Genomic DNA, 27,773 nt, shown 5'->3' with positions numbered 1-27,773 from the left:
GTCCACATTTCTGTAGGACGGTTTTTTAATTTGTTCATTAGTTTTTGAGAAAATAACAAAAAATTGAAAGAAATTCGGAATTTGATCGATTTCTCGAAAACTAATGAGCAAATTGAAAAACCGTCCTACAGAAATGTGTAAAAATCTCCGGAGCACGATTTGAGCTATCATTCGTTGGGTAATGTTGAGAAATGAACAAATCCCGTAGATTTTTCCGAAATCAAAATGAAAAATAGCCTTTTCGACTTGAAAAAGTATCTGAAACCAGGATTTTTTGGATTGAATGCGTGGATAATGCTCTCAGAATAATTCTAAAACTGAAATTTTCTTACTTCTGACCTTGAGCTTTACGCTAAAAATTAAAGTAATAACGTTTTAGACCTGCTAATTTCTCAAGTTTTTGGTTTCATGAGGGTAGATCAAAAATTTCCTTGCAGTTCTTACTCGGAGTCTGGGAGACTGTGCAGTGGAGAGAATAGAGATAGAGTTTATTCAGGGGGGATAAACTATCACAGAATAGAAGTCACTGATAGGTTGGGAAAGAAGGAAGAACTAGAATGAGGTATGTCAGTCCCTTATATAGGGAACTCTGACCAAACTACAAACAATGTGAAAGAGAGACGCGCATACAGACCAACGTGCGCGCTCTTACTTGGGATAGATCAAACCTAAATATTTATGCATGCGAGCCTAGAATGTAACACCTCCCCTTTTAAGATGAATACAATATAAAACAAATGGAAGAACCTAGAAATAGCTTAACTACTGGGAAAGAGAGATCATAACTAACGGTAAGATTTCAAAGATGGTTTGACAATAAATTTTGATGGTGATTTGACATTTCGAGTCGATTTACGAAGTTGTGGTGGTGGCGATGGCGTCCTCGGTTTGACAGGAGTTTTCACTTTGGGCGGTGCATTGTTGAAGCCGTCCGGGCGTGTAGTTGAACTTGGCATAAAATCCATGAGGTCCAACGTATCCAGTGGAACATCCTTAATTGGATCATCACGTCGGCGCAGTTGATTTGAGTGGCGGATCCAGGTAGTGCCGTTGACCAAGACTTTGTAGAGTGTCTTTCCGATGCGACTTTGGATAGTACCTGGAATCCACGAGGCAGTATTTATGTTTCGATAGTCTTTAACATAAACCTTTTCCTCCTTCTGGAAGTTGCGAGGGCGAGCACCATGTTGCTTTTTGAACTGCTCTTCCATCTCTGTATCGTGCGAGACGGTGAGTTGGTCGTTGGGGAGTAGTTGATCCAAGTAGGTGCGGATCTTTCGACCAATGAAGTTCTCAGCTGGTGTTGAGCCATTCAGACTGGCTGTGCAAGGAGTAGAACGATAACTCTGAAGGAACAAATACAAGGCGGTATCTGTAGTTCCCTCCCCTTTTAACTTGCCTAAGGCCCTTTTCAGGGTATCCACAAATCGTTCCGCTTGACCATTCGACTGAGGGTGGAATGGTGGAGATCGAGTGTGACGGATTCCTCGTTGCTTGCAGAATTCGTCAAACTGTGTGGATGTAAATTGAGTTCCGTTGTCAGAAACCAAAGTTTCTGGATCTCCGAATTGTGCAAAGAGTTTGCGCAAAATGTTGATCGTAGCTGTGGAAGTGATTGATGTGGTTGGAATCACTTCCGGCCATTTGGAATAGGCGTCAACTATAACCAGAAAATATGTGCCATCAATGGGACCAGCGTAGTCTATGTGTACGCGTTGCCATGGAGCAGTCGAGATCGGCCAGGAGCAGAGCGTGTTCTTGACAGGATCCTTTGCCATTGCGGCACATTGATCACAACTTCTCACAATCTTCTCAATATCCTTGTCAATGGATGGCCAGTATACAAGAGTGCGAGCCAACTGTTTCATCCTTACGATTCCTGGGTGAGCCCGATGGAGCATCTTGAGCACACGTGTTCGGAGCGAAGTGGGGATGACAATTCGATCGTTGAACATGAGACAGTCCGAGACGATCGATAGTTGGTCACGTCGATTGTGAAAAAGAGAAATTTGTGAATTTTTTTCAATGATTTTTGGCCACGAACCTGAGATCGTGTATTGGAACACGTCGGCTAAGAGTTTGTCCTTTCTGGAGTAGGAACGCACCATATCTGCTGTCACTGGTAGTTGTTCACACGTGCTGACCAAATTTGTCACGACTTCCGATTCGATTTGAGCAATGACACGATCCTCACATTCCTTTTGCTGAATTTGCTCGGAAATTAGCCTTGAGAGAGCGTCGGCTTGTCCAAAATCGTGAGTGTTGATGTACTCAATATTGAAGTCGTAGTTGAGCAAGATGATGGCCCAACGTTGGAGACGATTTGCGCTGTACACAGGAATCCCTTTCTTTTCGCCGAATATGGATAGAAGAGGTTTGTGATCAGTTCGCAGTGTGAAGTGTCGACCATGAATGAATCGATGGAACTTGGTGACGGCAGTGATGAGGCCAAAAGCCTCCTTCTCAATCTGGCTGTAGTTTCGCTGTGGAGCAGTGAGAGCCTTGCTGATGTGGTAGATGGCCTTCTCGGAGCCATCCGGAAATCGATGTGATATGACAGCACCGATTCCGTATTGAGAAGCGTCCGCTGCGACGATGATTGGCAGTTTCGGATCGTAGTGTGTGAGCAACAGATCCGAGTGGAGAATCTGCTTGATGTGGTCAAAAGCATTTTGACATTCAGATGTCCATTTGAACTCGACATCCTTTTTGGTGAGAGCATCCAGTGGCGGACGAAGTTTGAAGAGTTCCTTTACGAATGAGCCATAAAACTGAATGAGTCCTAGGAAAGATCGGACTTGACTTTCATTTTGTGGTACTGGCATGTGTCGAATTGCAGAAACCTTTTCCGGATCCGGTCGGCGTCCATCTTTATCAATGATGAACCCAAGAAAAGTTATTTTCGGACTTAGAAAAGTGCATTTCTCTATTCTTACGCGTAATCCAAAGTCTTGAATTCGACTCATCACCGTTTTGAGTCGTTGATTGTGCTCTGCCACTGATGAGCCAGTGATTATGATGTCGTCGAGATAGGCCGCAACTCCATCTAACCCAGAAGTCATAGAATCCATAATTTGTTGGAAGGATCCTGGGGCTGACTTGACACCAAATGGGAGTCGATTATAGCGATACAATCCACGATGTGTGTTGATGCAGAGCATCTGCTTGGCTTGCTCATCAATTTCTATCTGTAAATATGCTTCGGCCAGATCAATCTGCGAAAAGTATTTCCCACCGTTTAGAGTTGAAAAAATATCGTCTGCCGTTGGTAGTGGGTGCTGATGCTGCTGGATGGCATCATTCAATCCAGTGGAGAAATCTGCACACATGCGAAGTGATCCATTCTTCTTTTTGACCAGAACAATCGGAGCTGCCCATTCCGAATGATCGACTGGTGAGATGACGCCTGCTTGCTGTAGACGTTCGAGTTCATCGGATACTGTAGTTAGTGCAGCGTATGGCACAGGTCGAGCTTTCCGAAACACTGGTTGTGCATCCGGCTTAGGTAGAAGAGATGCTTTGGTTTTGGTACAAAGACCGAGTCCTGGCTGGAAAACGTGATCGAATTCCTTCTTCAAATCAATCTTCAGTTGCTCACGACTGCCGTCCAGGTAGTCGCATGCTGATCCGACATCAGAACGTACTGCATTGACTTGGTTGTTGTTGAGGAGTTGCCAGAGCTTTGTATCCTTAGCAATCCAATCGGTTCCCAAAAGAGTACCCGTCTCAGCTACATGTGCCTGTCCAGTTGCTGAATTTCCGTTGATGATGAAATTGCACTGGAATGATCCTTTGACTGCAATCGGTTGATGGTTAGCCGATTTGACCTTGATCGATGGTGCCTGAAGTTGAGGACGACCCAAACGATTCCAGTCCTTTACGCTGATCAACGTTACGTCGGCTCCGGTATCCAGTTGCATTTGAATCTTCTTTCCGTTGATGGAGATGATACGGTAGATTCGACTGGATCCAGAAGTTGACGCGGTGGAGATGACTACTGATCTGACCTTCTTGTTGACTTTAGAAGAGTCTCGCTGCTTGGATCTGCAAAATTTTGCAATATGCCCGTTCTTATTACAGTTAGAGCATGTGACCTTTTTACTACATTCCTTAGCCCAATGACTACCTCCACACTTGTAGCATGGTGAAGGTGGAGCTTTCTGTGACTTGTCCCTTTTGATTGCGTTGTGTATGGCATTGATCTCGTTTGACACTGCTTCCACTTTTGACACACTTTTGGAGTCAGCTCGGACGTCAAGAAGGCGCTTGATGTCCTGCTCCAATTCGAGAAGTGTGCAATTTGGCTTTGCTTCCATCACTTGTAGGGCTTTGGTGCGGATGTCCGAGTATGAGTTGTCTCGGAGCCCATTTATCCAGACCATGCAGCAGATCTGGTCATCCGACATTTTTTTGAACTCTGATGATGTGAAACGACGGAGCACGAGACCTGTGTATTCTTCAATTGCTGACCCATTGTATTCCGTTCGGAGAAAATCTTGTCGTTTCCGGAAGATGGAGCTTGTCGACTTGAACGTCTCCTTGAGCTTTTGAATGAGATCGGTGAACCCGAGTGCATTTGGAAGCGTTGGGAGAATACGATTTGCAAAATGAGAATACTCTTTAGCGTTGAGTTTAGCTAGAACTAACCGTGCTTTGGCGTCATCTGTGAGAGATGATCCGTCCTTAGTGATGATGTCCTCGTAGCGGCTGTACCATGAGTCAAACGTCTTGTCCTCATCTGGTTCATATGCGAACATCGGAATCCGGGTTGAGAGTGATTCCACCAGTTGGCTACTTGTGTTGGAGACTGATGAAGATCCTGTAGACGTACCAGTAGATTGAGCCATCTTACTGAACGCTTCGAGCAGTGAAGATATCTGCCTGGTGAGATCCGCCATTGCCATTGCCTGATCGCCAGTTGTTGTGTCCTTAGAATCCGGCATACTGTAGCCGGGTTGTGGTCCAAAGAACAGTGGAGAGAATAGAGATAGAGTTTATTCAGGGGGGATAAACTATCACAGAATAGAAGTCACTGATAGGTTGGGAAAGAAGGAAGAACTAGAATGAGGTATGTCAGTCCCTTATATAGGGAACTCTGACCAAACTACAAACAATGTGAAAGAGAGACGCGCATACAGACCAACGTGCGCGCTCTTACTTGGGATAGATCAAACCTAAATATTTATGCATGCGAGCCTAGAATGTAACAGAAACAGAAAAAATCAAGGAGAGATACTATCCATATTCGGCTCGTAATGGGTCACAGAAGTCACTTCGTTTTTCGAGAATATTCGACGGAAGAAATCTGGAAGTCGACTTTTATTAGGTGTTTTCCACCGAGTTATGTGCTATGTTTATAGATACTACAATTGCCTTACTCAAAAAAGCATTCCGATAGTCATCGACAAGAAAAATGATTGGCGTTGGGTCTAGAACTGGGTACAAAGTAGGTAATGTTCCCACTATCAAGCCAGTCAATTCGAGGGTCAATCCAAAAAATGGCGCTCCGAGAGACACGACAATAGGTATGAATAGGAAGAATAGTGGGATCAGAGTCTGAAAATCATTTTTAGGTACAGTTTCATATATCCAAAGTACTTGAGCAACCAATGCCTTGTAAAGTTGAGTCTGCAGTCTTCTAGAATATTCGCTCTCTCCTTGAGATACCAATCCTCTGATTATTTTATAACTCTTGATTCCAAAGTAGAATATGGCAAACAGTGGAAATCCCATCATCGTATAGATTATCATGGTGATACTCACTGCTTTGATGTTCCAACATTTATTACCATATTCGTCAATAGAAAAGTAGAAACTTCCAACGTATGCAGTTTTATCAATATCCAAATCGTAGATTTCTTTCATATCCCTTCTAAAAATGATTCTTTTGAAAATGCTCTAATCACTATCTATGTACCTCAATCGTTCCGTAGTGAGTTTATCCGGGCCCAGCTGCATCATAATGGTCATTCCTATTCCTCCAAGGACAAAAGGAGCTGCCATCCAGAGACACAAAAGTTTTCCAGCAAAGTATCGAAGACGTCCTTTCCTGAAATAAGTATGGTGCATTCGAAAAAGCGCTTTGCTACCTCTGAAGTGCAAAATATCTGAAGACAAAACTGATAGAAATCACAAAGATGGCTGCTTCAAACAGTGCAGTCACGCATCCTGAAATTTTTTCATTCGGTTCATTTCAATGTTTTTAATTAACTACCGAGTACCACATGAGCAATGGTCGGATGATTTTCGAATACACTGTTTTCTAGATCCATCACTATAATGAAACTGGCATCACTCACGATGTACTGAAAGTTTCGTATTTATCTCTACAAAAATTTAAATCCTCTGAAACCAACCGCTTGAACCAGGAAATCAAAGATGGCGAGTAGTATTGATATCATTGAGAAATAACACATGAGATGTCTATAGTTTCCAAGTTTCGGTGGGGAATTCGTGATGACAAGAAGGATTAGCGTAGAGTTGGTTATCATTGAAAACACGAGAGAAATAAGATTGATATAAAATTTTATTAGCGTTAACGTTCCCATGGTTTGAGAAGAAAATGGTGAAGAAAAAGGTGACAGACTAGAAGTGGAATTTGGTTAAATGATAGGGCATTGACGCACTCAAATCATACTAATTGTTGTTTTTGTGATGGACGTGTCTAGCGGGGTTTGGATGAGGATAATTCGAAGGCGTGGGTGCTAAGATTTCAATATGATATCTCCGCGGATGGGGTTGTTCAATGAAACAAAAGCCACTTGGTTTTCGATAGAACTCGGCGGAGGAAATCTAAAACTTGTTGTTCTTCACTGTTTCTAGGTGATGATTTCGTTTTAAAGATATATTGCGTTTTCGATATAAGGATTACTTGCTCTAAAATGCGCTCCGATCGTCGTTAACCATGTAAATAGCGGACAGGGGACTCGGGAATACAAGGAAAATGGTAATTGCACTGACCCAGTTTATACTGCCGGTCAGATATATAGACCGGTGATAGATCAGTGCATTTACACATTGACAGAAATGAGCAAGAAACAGGACTCGAGGAGGGTATCAGGGAGATCACCATCACAAAATTTAGCCACAATTTTATTCCGTTGATCATTTTTGGGTCGGGTAAGGAAGGTATGACAAAGTATGATAAAATTTGCTTTTGAGTAAATTGGTGATTCATAATTATTATGTTGGAACATTCCTTGTCTAGACTAGCCCCAATTATCACAGCTAGTGGTAGTTCCAGCACAGGTTATAATGGATCCGTATTCAAATCAATCGACACAACGGACACAACTTGATTCTTTGAAAGAACTCGACGGAAGAAATCTGAAATGTTGACCTACTATCAACGGGAGACAAAGAGTATACTCACTGCAAAATGCGTTTCGATAGTCATCGACAAGAATGATAATGGGAATCGGGTCAACTGCGGGGTAGAAGGAGTAAAGAAACGTGACGAGGAGGCTATTCCATTCCACGTTGATTCCAATAAGTGGGCAGTAGACTTTGGAACTAATGGGTAGAAAGAGGAATACCATAGGGATCAGAGTCTGAACAAAATTCTGGAGAATCACCCCCTACGAATATCCCCCTACCTGAGCAACCAGTGCTTTGTAGAGTTGCATTTGAAGTCTCTTCGAATACTCACTCTGCCCTTGAGATATCAATTCCTTAATTTTCCAATAACTCTTTGTTCCGAAATAAAATATGATGAAAAGTGCAAGTGTCTGAAAATTCTTCATAGTTGAAGCTCACACGTCGATATCTCCCACCATTAACGCATTCAAATTAAGTGAGCCTATCAAATCTTTCACACTGAAATACACATTTCCATTCGAATCAGTTCTCCAATACAAGCAACCGACATATGCCATTCTATCTGCATCCAAATCGTACAGCTCTTTCAAGTTGTTTCTAAACAATTTTTTCGTTTTTGAAGTGACAAATCTGGTTTCACCAAACCTAGTATATTCGATGACTTCTTGATTGGGATAATTGAAGAACCAAATATTCAAAATGATCAAGAATGCCACCGTAATAGGAATACAGCCCCAAAATATGAGTCGATAATTTGAGAAGAAGCGCAGACGGCCTTTCCTGGATAACAAGTTTTTGATAGAGCAGAAATTACTACCTTGTTATGCTAGTCGTTACCTTTCCAGTGCCAAAAATCGATAAATAAAGTTGATGGAAATTGCATAAATCGTTGCTGCAAAGCATCCACATAGCAAAGCAGTCAATGTGAACGCCACTCTTGGATAAGATTCGAAGACACTTCCCCTCAAATCCATATACATTCCATAAGCAGCGCCATGACTGTGAATGTACTGTAACACCAAATACAACGAAAACTGACATGATAAAACTTAAAATTACCGGTTGGACCAGAAAATCCACAATTGAATAAATCATTGAAATGATTGAAAAATAGCACATGAGATACTTGTAATTTCCCAATTTTTTAGGGGATTCAGCGATGACGAGATAGAAGAAAAGAGAGTTGACAAACAGCGAGAATACAAAAACAATGCATTGAATTAAATATTTTATTTCAGAAATAAATCCCATTGTTTTAAAGTGGGAGACTCGTATAGTTGTGATTTGAGTGTGAGCAGACAGAAGTGTTTTTGAGAGTATTGTGAAGATTCTAGACACTTCTCTAGGGATGGTTTTAATAAAATTCGGGTGTAGTTAGGTTTTGAGCTAGTGTTATCATGCATTCTGTTCAAGAAACGCTCACCCCGCCCCTTTGCGGCGGCCATGCTCACTCCCATTTCAACGATGTGTTCAATTTTTGAACACTACCGCGAGAGTCTTGAAATGGAAGTGTGCGTGGCCGCCGCGTGGGGCGGGGCGAGCGTTCTTTGTGGAGAAAATTTGAATTCGTAATAGTTTTCATGACGAGAGGTAGGACCGGGTGTTAGCGTGAGAAGAAAAAATGAATAGGTGAAAGCGGTATCGCATGAATTACACATTTTATTTCTGAAATGAATTTCAGTATTTTTTTAAATAGCGATGAAATTTCGATAAATCCTATGCTCCTTCAAACACAATCAAGGGTTTTCAGCCATTCGAAAAGGAGTATGTAAGATCTTTTTTCACTGTTTCGATACGTTGGTTTCCGAAAAAAGTACACAGATAAAAACATAAGCTCAAAACACTATACTCTTATCTCATTAAAACCATCCCTAGAGAAGTGTCTAGAATCTTCACAATCCTCTCAAAAACACTTCTGTCTGCTCACTTCACATCATAACTATACTAGTCTCCCACATTGAAACTATGGGATTGATTTCTGAAATAAAATATCTAATTCAATGCATTGTTCTTGTATTCTCGCTGTTTGTCAACTCTCTTTTCTTCTATCTCGTCATCGCTGAATCCCCCAAAAAATTGGGAAATTACAAGTATCTCTTGTGCTATTTTTCAATCATTTCAATCATTTATTCAATTGTGGATTTTCTGGTCCAACCGGTAATTTTAAGTTTTATCATGTCAGTTTTTATTGTATTTGGTGTTACAGTACATTCACAGTCATGGCGCTGCTTATGGAATGTATATGGATTTGAGGGGAAGTGTCTTCGAGTCTTATCCAAGAGTGGCGTTCACATTGGCTGCTTTGCTTTGTGGATGCTTTGCAGCAACGATTTATGCAATTTCCATCAATTTTATTTATCGATTTTTTGCACTAGAAAGGTAACGACTAACATAGCAACGTAAAACAAGAACGAGTTCTTGTCATTTTTTTGTGAACAGTAATCTCTGCTCTATCAAAAACTTTTTATTCAGAAAAGGCCGTCTCCGCTTCTTCTCAAATTATCGACTCATATTTTGGGGCTGTATCCCGATTACTGTGGCATTCATGTTCATTTTGAATAATTGGTACTTTTTTTATCCCAATCAAGAAGTCACCGAGTATTCAAGGTTTGGTGACCCAGATTTCATAATTTCAAAAAAGTGAAAAGTTTTAGAAACAACTTGAAAAAACTTTTCGATTTGGATGCGGATAGAATGACCTATGTCTCTTGCGTGTACTGGAGAACTGACTCAAGTGGAAACCTGTATTTAAGTGTGAGAGACTTGATAGGTTCCCTTGATTTGAATGGATTAATTGTGAGACACTTCGTCGTGTGAGCTTTAACATTGAAGAATTTTCAGACAATTGCACTTCTCATCATAATTTATTTCGGAACAAAAAGCTATTGGAAAATTAAGGAATTGATATCTCAAGGGCAGAGTGAGTATTCGAAGAGACTTCAAATGCAACTCTACAAAGCACTGGTTGCTCAGGTAGGGGGATATTCGTAGGGGGTGTTGGAAGTTTCTAAACTTGAGGAAAGTGTTAAACCAAGTAAACATTCTGAGGGGTTTCAAAGCTGAACCGAAGAGTAACAGATTATTGGAATTGGAAGAAATCTAAAAAATGCTCTGACAGTTTTCTCTACCTTTACTGAAGCAGCGAAAAACTACTTACTTCTTATCACATTCACCAGAATTTTGTTCAGACTCTAATCCCTATGGTATTCCTCTTCATACCCGTTGGATCCCTAATCTACTGTCCACTAATTGGTATCAACGTGGAATGGAATAGCCTCCTCGTCACGTTTCTTTACTCCTTCTACCCCGCAGTTGACCCAATTCCCATTATAATTCTTGTCGATGACTATCGAAACGCATTTTGCAGTGAGTATACTCTGATTCACGTTAGTAGGTTGAAATTTCAGATTTCTTCCGTCGAGTTCTTTCAAAGAATCAAGTTGTGTCCGTTGTGTCGATTGATTTGAATACGGATCCCTTATAATCTCCACCTGATAATTGGGGCTAGTCTAAACACGGAACGCTCCAAAATAGTAATTATAAATCATCCATTTACTCAAAAACAACTTGTATCATATTTCCTTATTGCGGCTGAACTAAATACCGGAATCCCACATGCATACACCATTCCCAAGTGCGGATAAAATGTGCTCCACATGCAAAATGACTATTACGACATAGCCAATTAGTTTTTTTGTTACAAAATATTGTCAAAACCTTCACTTTGTTTTTCAAATGTTATGTAGATCACTTCGTAATGTGCCTCATGATTCAACCCATATCAATTTGTTCGAATTATTTCGAAAATTCTCCAAATTACTTGATAAGAAATTAGGAGGAGCATGCTCGTTTAAAAATAAATAATACGAAATGCTCCGATGCATACATTTTACTGATAAGAGTAACCCATTGTTCCCTCTGGTCTCTCATTATAGAACACTCTGCTTCCAGAAGTGGCCACGCCCCTTTTCGGAAGATTCTAGAACTCATGACGTCACTATAAAAGATGCATACTCTCTCACTGCCATCTTATCATTTGAACATCCGTCGTTCAGTTTGTAACTTTTTATAGCATGCCGGAATCGAAGACTGCTGTCGTTCGTGTTATCGGGTTTGCTAACCCGCTCCGGCAGTTCCAATACTCGATGCATTGGGGAATTGGTAATACATTTTTATAAGAATTTCAGATCATGCTGTAAGAATTTCAGACCATATCAATAATTACAAAACCGCAATATCCGGATATGAAGACGTTCATCATGTTGAACTGCACGCAGCACGTCAGGCTGTTAAGATGGTTTGTTTGAACTTACATGAACTCATTTTTCAGTTCAAACTTTTCAGGCCAAAAAGCAGAAGCTTACCAGAATTATCATTCGAACCGGATCTCGTTTCGTATGGGACCTGATCAAAAACTCGGCAAATTTTGCGAAGTAACCTCATTCGTGTTTTACTTATTTCTTTTGAATAATTTTCAGCGCTCCACCAGAAGTTCTCCATTTAGTTCAAGCAATTCATGATAACAGAAAACACATTCTTATCAAAGTTGAACTGGTCGATGGCCACCCGGAAAACGAAACTGTCGGAGGAGAAATGAATAAAGAAAACATTTGATAATTTTCTGTTTCTTATCATTGACATTTTCTGAATGTGAACTTTCCTATAATGCGAGGTATTGTCAACTTCTTTCTTATCATAAAAAATATGTTAATCAACCTACCAAAGTGTTCATTTTTGATGGCGCAGATGATGATATTTTGAAGCAGTATATTTCTGCACTGTTATCAGGAACCCGAAAATTCCAGCTGAAATACGATGCATGACTGCAATTGAACTTACTAGAAGCCTTTATTTCCGTTTTGAAAACCATTTTCAGACTTTTGTTTCGTTAAAATCTTTCAGGAATTCCTCGTTTTGAGAGACTGTTCAGCATCAATGAAATTCTCACAAAACGCAGAAAACATGCTGTGATCCTTTCGTTAAAATTCTGAGTTCCAAATTAAGAGCAAGTTTTCCGAATATCGACATCAGATTTTTTGCAGAAAGGAGCCTAATTATTACATTAGAGTGAGTAAAAGCATACACATGCAAAGCAGAATTGATGTACTAACAATGCTGTTCGATAGTCTGCAAATTTACAAAAGTTTTGAAACCGCCGCGATTTATGCAATTTTTTTTTGAGGTTACCTGATCTGACCAGTTTGAACGGGCTCAACTCGCTTACTGAGCAAACTTCTTGCTATCGTGCAGTCGATGAATCGCACTTTCATCGAAAAAATTTATGCATTTCGAAATTTCCCATTTGTGGTACTTAAAATAAACCCATGGGTATGTGCTATGCACTCATTACGTCGACCCATCTGAAACACAGCTCATTTCTAGTTCCAGTGTTTACCACATTCTAAATACATGACTCATATTTGCCCCATTTGAATTCCTGATAAGAAACAAAAAATTATGAAACTATTTCAAAATGTTTTATTTGCTCTCATTAACAGTTCTCCTGATTCGCTTACTGGATGAAACCACGCCTATGCTTTTAGATTTTTCTCGAAGCGGGGGTTTCAACTGAAAAAAGTGTTGTATGTAAGTTTGTGAAAACTTTTCTCTGATATAGGTCTTCTGAACAAGCTTCCTTTTTTATTATATTTGTTGAAAATTCATTTGTTACTCAATAATTCGAACCTGATGTCTATGTATGTATTTGCTGCAAGGTCTCTCTGCGTTTCCAGCAATATAAATTCATTGTGATCAGCTATTTCTATTGTCGTCATCTTAATATATTCTTGAACTTTATTAGTTTCTTATTACTCTTAGTGCTTTAATATAATACATAGTATAAATGAATAAACAAAGAAAACGTATTTATTGACTAGCTTCTTTCGATGAGGCTCTTTTCAGACGATTACAGATGCAACTTTTAGCGAAGACGAATGGTTTCTTGACAGTATCCCATGTCTCCTGAAGGTACTCTCCAAAATCCCCGTTATGGATTCTGGATTCGATACGAGAAATTCTCGATTCCATCTCACGAAGTCTTTTCCAGAACTCGTCGAACTGTTCCACTCTTTGATATCCTTTCAGTTCTTTCTCGATTTCTCCGATGGATTCCCATTGAAGATTTGGTTCATGCCATTTCAAACGTTTGCATCGAGACATGTAGCTATGGTATCGGGACACACATTTTTGGAACTTCTTTTTACGGGGGTCTTGTGGCTGAAAATTGGAATGTGATCGCTCTCACGGCTTTTAAGAACTTTGAAATTTGAGCAATTGTCACAATATCTGGGATTGCGCGCAAATCGCGATTGCCAGATCACAGACATAAATTCTATATGACACTGTAGATCAAATTATGAGCTTCATTTTTACAGTTGACAGTGTTTTGATAGCTCTTCATGCTTTTGAGATGCAACGGTTTTGATAATTGTTAGGGTTATTAAAAACAGTTACGTTTGAAACTATATAACTCTGCTAAAAATAGGCGGATTGATTTGAATTTATATTAAATTTGTAGATCAAATCTGGAAATACATTTTTGTAGTTGACAACCTTTCGATAGCTCTACACCAGGGTTGGGAAATCCCGGGCCGGTCCGGCCCGGACATTTCCTCGGCGCCCGGTCGGCCCGGATTCAAAAATTGTGCATAATTTTTTCACATATTTTTTCGAAATTTTCATTAAAAAATGATCGAAATGCTCCAAAATTCTCGTACACATCAGTTTTTATCGATATTCCAAAACATTGTCGAAAATTCGACTTTTCTGCGAAAAAATTCAAAAAATTTTCAAAAATTTTCAAAAAGTTTTCAAAAAATTTCAAATTTCTACAGTAGCCGGGCCGGGCCGGGCCGAAGAAAATTTTTCGGTCGGCCCGGTCCGGCCCGGCCCGGAATTTCCCAACCCTGCTCTACACCCCGCGGAGATATGCGTCTCCAAAATTCCGTGGGCGTCGCCGCGAAAGGGAGATACGCAGAGACGTGGCGATGTCTGCTCTCTCTGCGTGTCTTTCCCTCTCCCCTCTCCTAGCCACGTATCTCAAAAGCGTGAAGAGCTATCGAAAAGTTGTCAACCACAAAAATGTAAGCCTAGGTGTGATCTACTCAAGTAATATAAATTTGTAATAATAGGACAACAACATCTGTAGACAGTGGCAAGCCTACCAAAACTCACATCTTTGCTTATATTGGCTATAAGAGCATCTCGTCTCTCCATCTCTTTTTTTCTATTTGTTTTCTCTCTATCGGCATTATTCTTTCCAAAAAATTCAAAAATTTCGTCTTCTCAGTCTCATCGATATTCTCCATAATTCTTATGTATTGTATGGCTGCATCCATAAAAGCCAGTTTCGTGGGTTTCGCATTCCTCGTTGGTACCTATGGAGGAGAAAACATATGTAAATAGTGCGAAAGTGCTACAAATGCACAATGGTTGTGTAGATCAAATGCAGAGCTATATTTCTGTAGTTGACAACTTGTTGATAGCTTCGCCCACTCTTGGGATATGCTCCTTCAAAGGTTGATGACTTTGAAAGCCGCATATCTCAAAAGTGGGAGAGCTATCAAAACGTAGTCAACTACGAAAATATAGCTCTAGATTTGAGCTACAAGGCTAACTAAGTTTTGAAATGGTTTGGTGATTCATGACAGAGTAACACTCTCTCAAAGTTGACTATTCCCTTTTTCAAGGCCTAGCCACGGTACTTACCATTTTTTGATTGTTATTTGAGTTAACGGGCTCTGGAGCACTAGAATCATTAGGATTCACAGAAGAATCTATTCCACTAGCCATTCTAATAAACAATCGATGATAGTAGAAGAACAACGAAGGGGGGCAGCAGAAGACAATGGCAACACAACGAGGAGAGAAACGGCAGATGGTCAGAACAGAATGAATGCAAATAGAAGAGATGGTTGGAGAGGACAGAAGACATGAAAACTGATATTTTTTGAAAATAGAGCAAAACAGTTATTAGATGACACAAAAGGATGAGGAAAAAACTACGGAAACCTCTTTAAGCCTTCTGAAACAAAAAATAAGAATTTTTCAAGCATTTTCCATGTTTTTCAATTTGGTGAGACACCGAGGGCTTCTCCCCATTAGTTTTTCAACAATTTTCATTCGATCAATACGAATTTCATGAAAAAAAAGAAGACGATTGAAAAATAATTTCATTTATATCTGCGCTGATCTACAGTAACGCATCTTAATTTATAAAGCACGATTTCTTACTGAAATCTCATTAATCCCACCAAGTCCTGCCATCTTCCACATTCAAATATAGCGTGAAGAGAAGATATGAGGGCGGTTCACTACTGTCTGTTTGATTTTTTGCAAGTTTCAGAGTGTCTTGACTATGAACATACTTCCACTTCTAAACAAAACTTCACTGAATTTGTATCCTTTCTTTTAACAAATAAAGACACTGAAACATTGAAAAAAACGTTTTTATTTTAAAAGATTAACAGGCGCATGAGAACAGCGCCGACAGGTCTCGACGTGAATAGAGATCGTGTCATTTAAATCCATTTATTTCTTGGTTTTCTGGAGAAGCACTGGAAATCTTTGGATTTTTTTGAATATCACTAATTGAAAGAGATTGTTATAGCTGCCAATTGTAGTATTCGTAAGTGAGAAAGCCGATTTATGGTTATGCTACGACTGATACTCACCAAAAAACATACTAAATCTAGAGTTAAAGAAACAGTAATTATGTTTCTGGGGAAGTTTAACTAGGTATGTACAGTACTGTCCATAAAGAATGCGAAACGTGCAGTTTTTAGTTGGAAATGGTCAAGAAATAAATAAACCCATGGGTATGTGCTATGCACTCATTACGTCGACCCATCTGAAACACAGCTCATTTCTAGTTCCAGTGTTTACCACATTCTAAATACATGACTCATATTTGCCCCATTTGAATTCCTGATAAGAAACAAAAAATTATGAAACTATTTCAAAATGTTTTATTTGCTCTCATTAACAGTTCTCCTGATTCGCTTACTGGATGAAACCACGCCTATGCTTTTAGATTTTTCTCGAAGCGGTTACGTCACAAGTATAAAAAGAACAGAGACGGGTTATATTGCATTTTATTCGCTAGAATTATCAAAGATGTCCAATACAAGAGTAACTGCTGAGACCGCTGTGGTCAATATTTCTGGTTATTGGAAGCTCGAGGGGCTTCCAAACGCTCAGCTATGCTACACGGCCCACTGGGGAATCGGTGAGTCTATTCTCCATATTTTTATTGATTACTTATTCAGATCACCCCAACACTCACCAAGCATCCATCGAAGGATTCCTTCTTCCCGCCCATGCCGAACTTCATGCAGCCCGCCAAGCGATCAAAACTGTGAGTTGTTTCTTTGGTGTTGTGGATGGTTGGGATCGTTTGGCGGGCTGCATGAAGTTTGGAATGCAGCGGAATTTTAATTTTAATTTTTTACTTTTAGTAGATTCGCCCTAGTTACGCTTTCCTTAAATAATTCCAGTGTTTTTCAGGCTGCTAGAGAGAAATATGTGCGAATTATCATCCGTACGGACTCATTGTTTGCCTATGAGCAGATCAAGAACTCGGCGAATTTTGCAAGGTAAAATGATACATTTCTATCACAAATTTATCAATTTAGTAAACTTCAGAGCCCCAGACGAGATACGTCACTTGGTTGCTTCAATTCATGCCATCAGAAATCAGATCATTGTGAACGCGGAGCATAATGAGGTGGCCACTGGAAAAAGCGACGGTCAAGAGATTTTTAGGAATAATGAGGAGAAATTGTAAATGTTGAATGATGTGTTTCTTTCACAAAATTGTTTTTTTTTTCGAATAAACGAAATAAATGTTCGAGAAGAAACCGGCACTTTACTCAAATTGTTAATAAAACAACTTCTTTCAAAATCTTGCTTTTTTACTTATGAATGGACTAGTAAGACTGGACTTCGATTAAATAGGTCTGGATTTTTGAAAATTGAAAAAAATTCTCCATAATATCTATCGTACCGGTTACCGTAATACCCAGTCGCACGAGCTTGTAACAGAATATCTCTACTGCATAAATATTGAGCTACATTTTGTCCGTTGGCAACTTTTTGATATCTCCTTTGAGAAAAGAGATATTCCGCGTTGAATAGATTTCACTGGTGGCATCTCTATAAGTTCTACGTTGGTCATACAGTACCAGTTACCGTATCCATGACCACGCCCACTTTTATTCTAGAGCCTTCTGAAGTTGTGAGAAAAGACAAACAAAGGTTGTTTATGAAAGACTTTTAAGGGTGAGCAAGTGATGATTCACAGCATCAATCATCACAATTCAAATTTTGAAAGGGGAGAAAAGAGATGGGCGGTTTACTACTGACTGTTTGAATTTCTGCAGGTTTTAGAGTGTCTGAATATTCTTATGAATACATATATAAACACATTATCGAAAAGGATCAATGAGTTCTCATCCCGTCTTGTTACAAATAAAGGAACTGAAACATTAAAAAAACATTTTTATTAAAAAACAGGTTAACAGGCGCATGAGAACAGCGCCGACAGGTCTCGACGTGAATAAAGATCTTGTCATCCATTTATTTCTTGGCTCCCTCGTTGGCAAGACGGTGAGCCGCATCGTTTCCAGCGTCTCCGGAGTGTCCAGAGACGTGTTCATAGTGGACGGACATTCTTCCGCCCTTGCTCAAATCGTGGATCGATTGCATGAGATCCCGGTTTGCTGGAGAAGCACTGCAAATTTTTAGATTTTGTTGGAGTATATAAAACGACGATTGGAAGCTGTTATTATCTATTTAGATACCGGGAATCTGTAGTGATCGTAAATGAGAAGCCTGACTTTGTCACCAAGAAAATGTGCTATATCTTGAATTCAAGTAACGGTAATTAAGTTTCTTGGGCGGTTTAAGTTATCATCAGAATTTTGACAGTTTCAACTTTTCTACTTAATCTAGAAACCCTAACCAACTCTAATTCTGTAATGTCCCTATCAGACTAGCAAAAATCCCGGCCCGCTCAGCCCGGTTTCAAAAGTGGGCACTCATTTTTTAACAAAATTGTATGAAGTTTTTCGAAAATTTAGAGTAAAGGGATAAAATTATCATACATATTCATCTTTTGATTAAATTTTAAATTTTCAGTCGAAAACTATACTTTTTTTCAAAACAATTCCAAAAAATTTCAAAAAAAAATCCATGAATTCAACATTTTTTCAGAGCATGTTCCATAACGGGCCGGGACGAGAATATTTTCGGCCAGACCCGTTACAAACCTGGTCCCTACCCAATCTAAACCCATATGTACATACCTTTGGAATCCGGACGCTCCAGCGATCGCGTCGCGAACGTAAGTCGAGTCCGACTTGAGAGTCACCTGTAGCCTTGCGATGCGGCCTGAAAATTCACAGATTCCTAATGAAACCCAATTGGAGAATAAGTGGTGTTTTACCTGCTTCAGTGCCTGATTAGCGGCATAAAGCTCTCCGCGGTTGTTGTCTTGATGGCCGTCGACACGTCCACTGAGATTGTTTTGGTGGTCTGAAAATTTGGGAGTTTATAGGGATAGGGACTATTTTTTGGAGTGGGATTCCTTAGGACTCGAAGAATTCAGGTTTCAAGTTTTTGTCATTGCCCAGATCCAAAAAGTTATCAAAGATTCTGGACCTAGCTCCAACTCACTTTCTCCCCAATGGACTCCGTATCCTGCCTTTGCGTTAGGGAGTCCCTGATTGATGCAGGCTCCATCGATGTTAATGACAGCGTGTTTACTATTAGACATTACTCTTTCAACGGACGACGAGTAACTGGAAATATTGGGTTAGAATTTCAATATTAGAGAAGCACGACTCCCCCGATCCTAAATTTTAGATCTAGGTACAGTAACCCCGATCCTAAAATTTGGATTGAAGTACAGTACCCCGATCCTAAATTTTGGATTGAAAAAAGAAACATATCATCGCTCAAAAAAAAAGAAAAGGAAAAATTGATGTGAATGCCTCTCGTTCCCTCTCCCTTCCCTTATATGCATTTCCCCCCATTGCTCAGCCTTATTCTCTTCACTACTCTCTCGCCATTGGAACTTTCTAGTAAAGGGGCGGGGCTATTTCGAGACGCATACGCAACGAGAGAAGCAAAGATCTAAATAACAGAAAGAAATACGTCAATCTTGTACAGTAACACAGTAATGACAGTAAAAATCAAGTAATTAAGACACTTATTGACAACTATAAATGTGGTTTGGATGATAAGATTACTGTATTTCTGTCAACGCCTTTTTTCGGTGATTGGGGGGAAAATTAAGAGTGAGCAAAGTGATGTTTGTCCGGGTTCAGAAATCAGAGAAAGGGTGACTACTAATCACTGATTAGTGAAATATTGTCAACATATGTCGGTTGAAACTTATCAAATGTATTTTACCTTCTTCATTTTGATTTCCAGTTAAGAATTGAACGACTAACCAGCCTCCCGAGACGCCAAAAGTTCCGGGTGCTGTGACTTTTCACACCCAATAATGATTGCCAAAAAATCCATGGACCTTTAACTCGAACCGGCCGATGTTCGCAAGCCGATAATATCTGATGGGATTCGAAAAACTGAATAAGACTTACAGATTCCCTAGTTAAGGGAAAACGCGTGAGTCAATGGAGTTGTTGAAGGCTGCGACCTATACAATGGCGGATTTGACGGAGCTGGACATTTCTGGAATTGTTGATAAAGAAATACCGTAAGGGAGCCATTCATTATGTTGTTTTTCACTTTAGTGTAAAGTTACCAATTTTCAGAGAGTGTACTACAGCGGTACTCATTGTCTCATAAAAGGTAATGTAATTCTACAATACCGGTCATAAAAATATCATATTTTGTCAATCTTTACTAAAATATAATTGTTATAATTGACAGCTTTTTGGTACGGGCACTTCTTAGTAATTTACGGTTCCCCAAAGCTATGCTTCCTCCTCAAGTTGATTTGTTTCCGTGCAAAAAAAGGAGCTTTTAAATCACTGTAACTCTCTAGGGATACCCTGTATGAAAAAGTGGTAAACTACAAAAATAATGCTATACTTTTGATCTATATACATAGTTTGTAAAAATCTTAATTTGTGGGACAATAAGTGATACCGTGTACACTCTGAAAGATGATCATTTTCAACTGAAACGATCGAAAACGGTATATCTTCTTGACTGGTACTGTAGGTTCCCTTCGACCAATTTCAGGTCAAAAAAGTGAGATTTTTGAGATGTTCCCCTAGAAACTATAGAGTTGGATTTTTTTTAAACGCCAAGCATGCTCCAGAACCTAACCAATGCAAAAAGTAATTGAAATTCTCAATTTCTTCACTTTCATCACGTGTAGGTATCCGGAGAAAAAATCGCTTACTTTTACGTGACGAAGTTGAAGAACTTGATTCAATGAGAAAATACGGATGAACTGGGGAAAAGTGGGATATGGGTTGTTTATGTAGCGGATCTAAGAGATCGGAATTTAAAAATTAAATCCGAATCATTATCCGTGTTGCCAAGATGGAGCATTACAATTTCATATTAAAACATATCAAAAAATGAAGAAATCCCTTCGAAAAATAGCGTTATTAAATAATGATACAGAATCTAGGAAACGGAGATCAAACACAAAACACACACATATTGCTCATATGTTACAGGAAGAATCGTTGGATGAGCTTATTAGACAAGTGAAGAAAATGATAGTCAATCAAGTGATATAAGAGGAAAAGTGAATTTCAAAAGAATGAGGTAATCGGAAAAAGGCTATAAATTATTGAACATTCCATGGATCCCACTGGTTGTTCGGATTCTGATCCTGGTTTTGATTCGGTTGCATTCCAGGATTCTGCATGTGTTGTTGCATCTGTTGTTGATGTTGTTGGTGTTGATGATGGAGTTGTTGTTGTTGATGTTGCATTTGTTGTTGTTGCAATTGAGATTGAGCCATATCCATTTGACCGTAAGTTGGGAGAGAGAAGGGGCGGAGTTGTTGAGGATCGGATGACGATTGCATATTGTATTGGGATTGCATTGCACTTCGGTTGTGGGGTGATCTGGAAAAGAAATATTGACTTTTTGCATTTCAAGGCCCGGATAATTGAGGCCAAAATTAAAAATTCAATTTTCATCGAACTTTTTGAATTTTTTTTATATTTTTTTGCGAAAAAGTCAGATTTTCGACTATGATTCAGAATAAGAAGAAATTCTGAAAAATTTTCAAAAATGTTTACATTTTCGATGAAAAATGGGAAAAATGTCAAAAATTGATACAAGTATGGTCGGTTTCGAAATGTCTTGTTTCCAGAGCCTCCTTCGATTCCGGGACACTCTAGAACCGGACTTTCAAAACCGGGCAAACATAGGTCCGCAATTTTCGATATTTTGTTTTACTTCCGATTTAGAGAGACTAAATTCGAGTTCTCTCAGAAATACATAGGTTTCAAAATGTCATTACGGTTTTGAAACGTCCTGGACATTCAGAAACCATGACGTTTTAAAACCGGGAGAATAAGAGCATACATGATTCAAAAATCTGGAAATTCGTTAAAAAAAATTTTCGAATTGAAAATGTATGAATTTTTAGACTATGAATAACAGTCCAAATGAAAGAAAACGTTTTGAAACGTATTAATTCTCTAGCGCGGAACATCTCAATTCTGAAAATTTCTGGATTCAAAACGTCACAGTTTCAGAATGTCTCCCGTCGAAAAAATGCGGTTTCAGATTGTTTCTAAAACGTTCAAGGCACGGGTTATCTCGCTGTGTAAACTTCATTCAGTAGAATTTCCAGAAATAGCTGAAAAATGGGCGGAGCTTCCTCATACCTCATCACTAAATTCGGCGTCATCAACACTCCATGAGTGTTATCCGCAGTGCCAATTGAATCAATCGGTGAATCCCTTTGCATTTGATGATGATTGTCTCTCAACGGCACATTCATCATCGACATACACCCAGGAGATGGTACGTGTTGTTGATGTTGAGATGGGTGGACGACTGAGTAGGCACGTGGCGGCGATTGGTTGGGATACCCGGAATGGCCGACGTAGTCGTTGGGATTCGGAGAGTACGCCTGGAAAATAGGTATTCAAATTTCGGATTTTTGAAATGAGTGCTAACCGAAAAGTCGTTACTCGCTTGCCAATTACTGACCGCATCCTCTGTAGGAATTGGTCGGAAAAGGACATCTGGATTACTAACGAGATTATTAGCCGCTGCGAGCATACGCGCTCTCTTGTACTTTCTCCGTTGCGTCTTCTGTACAGTAAGCACTTCGGCATTGTGATGTTTGATAATGTGCTCTTTGAGTTTATCCCTTCGACTCGATGCGTATTCACATTGATCACATTTGAATGGTTTCTCTTCCAAATGAATTCTTTCGTGACGAACCAAATGAGACTTCTCGATGAAGCCACGACCACACACTTTGCAGAGATGGGCACGAACTGCCATGTGGGTTCGGAGATGGGCGGCCAGTTGGCTTTTTTTCGTCGACGAGTAGTCGCATCCAGCTGGAATTAAGGAGGTGGTTATGAGTTGGAGAAGGTTATTCAGATTTCGGCAAATTCATAATTTTCCGAAATTTCAGTTCATGGAAACTCGGAAAAACTTGAATATTCAAAATTCTGAGTTTTCAGATTTTGCATTCTGAAAATTCAAAATTTAGAATTTCGCAATGGTTTCAGAAAAACCAGATCCTGGATTTTCAAAATTCCGGAATCCAAAATTCAGGGATTCCGATAGAATGCGAAAGAGGAAAAGTTCAGCTTCCGAAAAGCCACCTGGCGGAAAAACAAGACATTTTAATCCCAAATAGAAATATTGTTTGAAAATTCAATAATGAAACATCAGAATTCCGGCAAGAATCAAAAAACCGAAATCCGGAAAGTGTAGTTAGAAATTTTCAGAAATTTTGGAGATGGAAATTTATTTATGAATTCTGAATTATTTCAAAAAACAACAGGAAAAATTTCAGACCTTTGGAGTTTCGAAAATCCAGAAGGAAAAATATTTTAGAATTCAAAAATTTGGAACGATCACAGGTGCATCTTTAATCCGTGTTTTTCGAATTCGGAATGGTAAAACCTTGCAAAATTTGCAAAAACGAAAGTTATCAACTCAGCAGAAAAGGATTGTTGAAATCCTAAAACTCGGAATTGGAAACAGTAAAACTTTGGAAATTCGCAAAAATATTTTTCTGGAATTCTAAACCTGAGATATTCTGAATCCCCGATCTCCTTACAAATCTCATCTACCACCGTCTTCTAAAAAAATGGGCGGAGCCAATCAATTCCGTATCCAAACCGTAGTTGCTTACCGTAATGCCACATCATCGCCTCCGGAAAGAAATGAGCGAAAAAGAAAGAAGGAAGGAGCGAGAGAGGCGCAAAAAGCTAATGAAAAATGCAAATGATTTTACGATCGCCTTCATAAAATCATGATTTTCTGAAATCGGAAACCACCGTAACCAGCAGAATGATAACCGTTTTCTGTCTTATTTTTTACATTATTTTTTAGAATGTTTTTGATATTTTTTCCCTTTCGCAGACGTCGTCAGACAGCGGCGTTATTGTCGCCAAGGAGAAACCGACAAAATAAATGAGATAGTGTGGGAATCGGTGGAGACGCAGACATTTTTGATTTTTTTGGAGGAAAGTGTGAAAGAGATAGAAAATGATGGATTAGGTGTGATAACGGGGAAGTATTTGTTTCACACGAAACCGATACAAACTGACCAATATGACAACTAAAGTTGTCTCCCGTGTGTTGACGTCGATGGAGTGAGAGATGGTCGAGTGATTTGGTGGCGAATCCACAGTCCTCGCAGATGTATGATCTGGAAATTGAGAGGGGTGGATGAGAGGGAGATCGGAGAAAACAGAAAGCTATAAAAGAAGTATAATCTAGGTCGCGCGCCGAACGGAAATTTGCCGAAAATTATCTTCCGCGGAGCTCCGTTAGGAAATGACTTTTATTATAGATGAAGAACCACAACGCCTAATATATGTTTTGCAGGAGATGGTCAAGAAGCTCCATCAGATCATGAAGACTATTTTTTTTAATACGAAAGTGAAAACCGTTTCATCACAGATAATGTGAAACTCACAAATCCAAAAGAATTTTGAATAAAAACTCCTGAAATTTCTATAACCTGCTCACTAGGGAACGTCATGGAGCCACTTCGGAGTTATGGGTCGTGACCTATATAATTGAAAAGCTGAGAAAACACTGATTCCTAATATATATAATTAGTTTTTGTTCACGAGCCTAATACTCGACAGAAAACAAGGTCAAAGTTAGGAAAAAGGACAAATTTACAAAAGGGGAATTCCGAAATTTCTGATTTTTCATTCGCGAATTTAATTTGAAATCATTGATTTGATTTTGCAAATTCTTATTGAACATAACTGTAAAAGGAATCTATTCCACGAACTTTGTGAAGTTAATTCAGAATCTGAAATTCGGGTTATTTGAGAATTCTGAAACCATTTTTTCGCAATCAGAATATGGTATTCCTTTCACTTCTGGAATCATATCTGTGGATTTTCAAATTCAGTATCAGTTTGCTTCCGTCTCCATTTCCTTCAACTCACCTAACATCATTATGCGTCGCAATATGATGATCCAACGACGCGTGCTGCTGAAACCCTCTTCCACACTCCTCACAATGAAGCGGTCGATCGTCGAGTATTGAATGCATTCGTTCGTGAGCGAACAGTTGTGAACGTGTCCGTCCTTTCCACGCACACTCGCCACATTTGAAGAAACGCTCTTCGGCTGAAAATTCGGAATTTCTCTCAAAATCTTCAATTCCTTTTCACTCACTATGATGCAATCGATGCGTCAAATAATCCTGAATCTCTGTCGTCGAGAACGGACACGTGTCACATCGATACGGTAGATCAGTCCAGTGTTCGGCGCAGTGCAAATAGAATTGTTTACTCCAATTCGTCTCGAATTCACACAAATGACACATGTAGTACGTGTTACGGTTGTGATATCGAGCCTTGTGTTTTTCGAGGAGCTGGAAAAGAATTGATTGATATGGGATGGGGGGAAACGAAACAGAACGGCAGAAAAAGTAGTTTTACGGACGGTTTTTATGGGGTGACTATAAAATTGTATATTCAATCGTTTTCCATTTCAACACGGTTTCAGAATTGTTTTAACTCGGAATTGTTCGAAATAGAACTGGTACAGTTCATAACCGATTTAAATTTTTTAAACTTGAGTTCTTCTATGAATTAGAACCGTTCGATTTGAAACTACTTGTTTCAAATTTGGCACGAATCTGAGCTTCCCGTTTTAGAACCGGTCGAATCGGAACTATTACCTCGACACAGTTCTTACAAGCGCGCTCCACCTAAATTCCCTTGAAAATTGCTATTTTTCTCTGAGTCTCTCAATTTCGCACACAACACAATTTTCTTCGGTTTCGGTAGAGCGCGGTTGTAAGAAGTTTGTCGTGCTAATATGAATGTCCGAATTGAAACGACTTGTTTCAAACTTGGCACGAATCAGAATTTGATCGAATTAGAGCTTCCCGTTTCAGAACCGTTCGAATCGGGACTACCGTTATAGAACCGTCCGTACTTGCATCGCTCTATTCGGAACTGCTCGTTTCAAAACCGTTCATTCTCCGTTTAAGAACTTTCCGAATCAAAACTGTCAGATTGGTGTTACTCGGAATACGCTATGCAGAACTAGGACGAATTATAACAGTCCGAATAAGAACCGCCCGTTTGGAACTAGTGGGGATCAAATTTGACCATTTTACAACTTTGGTACAAGCAAAACGGGTTCAAATCAGACCTAACCGTTATAGAACCGACCGAATTAGAACCGCACCAGTTTCAATATTCTGTTTTAGAACGCTGCGAGTTCAATGCTGCGAGCTGGTACAGACTAGAACAATACAAATCGCAACCGACCGTTTTAGAACCAGAACGAAACCATTACTTTCCGATATATGGTCCTAGTTCTAACGTCCCAGTCACCAACCTCTTCATTAGCAGTCCGCAATCCACAGAACAGACACATGGACGGTCCGTCTTCATCCGGTTGATCCTCTTCATCTTCACAATCATCTGGATCCAGATTATCAACTGGTCCATAGGTATGACATCCTTCCAGGGAACATGTAGCATAGACACCGTCGATTTCATCCTCATCGATCCATGGGATACCTGGAAATGAATGTGTTCTATGGATGTTTCATGGATGTCGGCACGCTTTTTACAACCGCGCTCTACCGAAACCGAAGAAAATTGTGTGCGAAATTGAGAGACTCAGAGAAAGAGAGACATTTTTCAAGGACATTTCGGCGGAGCGCAGTTGTAACAACTGTGCCGAGCTAATAGAACTGTGACGTTTTGAAACCACTCACTCTCATTCTCTGTAGCTGCGGCGGTGGGTGTCTGAATCGGTTGCAATCGTTTCTTCATTCCCTTCGGCCTCTTTAATCTCTTCTTCTCGCCACCCGGCGGCTGAAACGCAATTTTCATTTTCATTCGATTTGTCAACTCATTGCCGTATTCGATCTCAAATTCAAAGAATTGCAATCAAATATTTCTGAATGACTCACTACTTGAGACGGTGTCGGATGCCCATCGGCAATAAACTCCTCGCATTCGTCGAGCTCCGAATCGGAAGAATCGAAAACGTCGTCTTCGAATTGAGATGGATCGTGGAGGACGGGAAGATCGACGAGTTTCTGGCGGAGATTTGTCAGTTGAGTTGAGTATTTCTCCATTAGCATTTCGTTGGACTCCCTGTAAGATATGGAGGCTTTTTTGAGGGTGATTTCAAAGATTTTGACTTTAAAAAGTGGAAAACCCAGTTTTATCAAATTTATTTGGAATTTTCACATATCAGAATTCCAATTTGAACTAATTTAGATCATTTTCACCAAAATTACGTTTTTTTTCTGAAAATTTGGAAAATAAATTACTTTTTAAGTTTATCTGAAGCAGTATTTCAGCATTTTTTTCGGCTTAAAATATTCCAATTACTGTAGCCCCGCTTTCAAAGGATTCATCGGTCAGACTTTTTGCAGAATCTGCTATCAATTGGGTAGGATTTGAGAAAAATGAGAAATTTTAGCAAAAAAATTTGTGAAAAATAAGTAAAATCTAGGGAAATACTCTAATTTTTAGTTTTTTTCTCAAAAAATTTTGGAATTTTCGGTTTTACACTTTTTTCAACTCTTTCTCCCTGAATCATCTGTTAATATTTCGAATTTCGAAGGGATTTTTAATTTAAAAACACGAAAAATCCAAAAAAAAAAACACAAAATTCTCGATTTTTTGACATATTTTTCAGAAAAACCCTTTTTTCTAAATTAATTGTTCAAAATCCCTCTTACATCGTATGCAACAACAAGAATCGACTCTTCTGACTTTTCGACAACAACGGCGAATAATCCAGCAGAAATTCGAGAGTATCCGCAGAAACTTCTC

At 39.4% G+C, this 27,773-nt stretch overlaps 7 protein-coding genes across 7 annotated transcripts; 2 read left to right on the top strand and 5 right to left on the bottom strand.

Annotated features, from left to right (window-relative positions):
- Window positions 1-5,222: 5,222 nt before the first annotated feature.
- Window positions 5,223-6,069, bottom strand: GCK72_013203 (uncharacterized protein; the record flags this gene model as incomplete). The annotated part of the gene is made up of 4 exons (XM_053729714.1): window positions 5,223-5,305; window positions 5,379-5,556; window positions 5,599-5,872; window positions 5,918-6,069. 4 exons carry the CDS (start codon window positions 6,067-6,069, stop codon window positions 5,223-5,225), a joined length of 687 nt encoding a protein of 228 aa, XP_053584486.1.
- Window positions 6,070-6,085: 16 nt separating this feature from the next.
- GCK72_013202 (uncharacterized protein) lies at window positions 6,086-6,491 on the bottom strand (the record flags this gene model as incomplete). The annotated part of the gene is made up of 3 exons (XM_053729713.1): window positions 6,086-6,168; window positions 6,215-6,305; window positions 6,357-6,491. The coding sequence occupies 3 exons, from the start codon at window positions 6,489-6,491 to the stop codon at window positions 6,086-6,088; spliced, it is 309 nt and encodes a 102-aa protein (XP_053584485.1).
- Window positions 6,492-7,249: 758 nt separating this feature from the next.
- On the bottom strand, window positions 7,250-8,412 carry GCK72_013201 (uncharacterized protein; the record flags this gene model as incomplete). The annotated part of the gene is made up of 7 exons (XM_053729712.1): window positions 7,250-7,326; window positions 7,373-7,550; window positions 7,596-7,727; window positions 7,773-7,914; window positions 7,963-8,097; window positions 8,155-8,327; window positions 8,377-8,412. 7 exons carry the CDS (start codon window positions 8,410-8,412, stop codon window positions 7,250-7,252), a joined length of 873 nt encoding a protein of 290 aa, XP_053584484.1.
- A 1,141-nt stretch (window positions 8,413-9,553) lies between these two features.
- On the top strand, window positions 9,554-11,931 carry GCK72_013200 (uncharacterized protein; the record flags this gene model as incomplete). Its single annotated transcript, XM_053729711.1, has 9 exons — window positions 9,554-9,696; window positions 9,790-9,924; window positions 9,972-10,113; window positions 10,159-10,290; window positions 10,506-10,703; window positions 11,373-11,478; window positions 11,526-11,614; window positions 11,662-11,750; window positions 11,796-11,931. 9 exons carry the CDS (start codon window positions 9,554-9,556, stop codon window positions 11,929-11,931), a joined length of 1,170 nt encoding a protein of 389 aa, XP_053584483.1.
- A 1,251-nt stretch (window positions 11,932-13,182) lies between these two features.
- On the bottom strand, window positions 13,183-13,476 carry GCK72_013199 (uncharacterized protein; the record flags this gene model as incomplete). Its single annotated transcript, XM_053729710.1, has 1 exon — window positions 13,183-13,476. One exon carries the CDS (start codon window positions 13,474-13,476, stop codon window positions 13,183-13,185), a length of 294 nt encoding a protein of 97 aa, XP_053584482.1.
- Window positions 13,477-16,431: 2,955 nt separating this feature from the next.
- Window positions 16,432-17,101, top strand: GCK72_013198 (uncharacterized protein; the record flags this gene model as incomplete). Its single annotated transcript, XM_053729709.1, has 4 exons — window positions 16,432-16,480; window positions 16,584-16,672; window positions 16,822-16,910; window positions 16,960-17,101. The coding sequence occupies 4 exons, from the start codon at window positions 16,432-16,434 to the stop codon at window positions 17,099-17,101; spliced, it is 369 nt and encodes a 122-aa protein (XP_053584481.1).
- A 791-nt stretch (window positions 17,102-17,892) lies between these two features.
- Window positions 17,893-19,090, bottom strand: GCK72_013197 (uncharacterized protein; the record flags this gene model as incomplete). The annotated part of the gene is made up of 4 exons (XM_053729708.1): window positions 17,893-18,046; window positions 18,621-18,705; window positions 18,826-18,849; window positions 18,991-19,090. 4 exons carry the CDS (start codon window positions 19,088-19,090, stop codon window positions 17,893-17,895), a joined length of 363 nt encoding a protein of 120 aa, XP_053584480.1.
- Between the last annotated feature and the right edge of the window lie 8,683 nt (window positions 19,091-27,773).

This window comes from Caenorhabditis remanei, chromosome IV (genome assembly GCF_010183535.1).
Source record: "Caenorhabditis remanei strain PX506 chromosome IV, whole genome shotgun sequence".
NCBI classification, from domain to species: Eukaryota; Metazoa; Nematoda; class Chromadorea; order Rhabditida; family Rhabditidae; genus Caenorhabditis; species Caenorhabditis remanei.
This window is presented reverse-complemented; position numbering and strand designations above follow the sequence as displayed.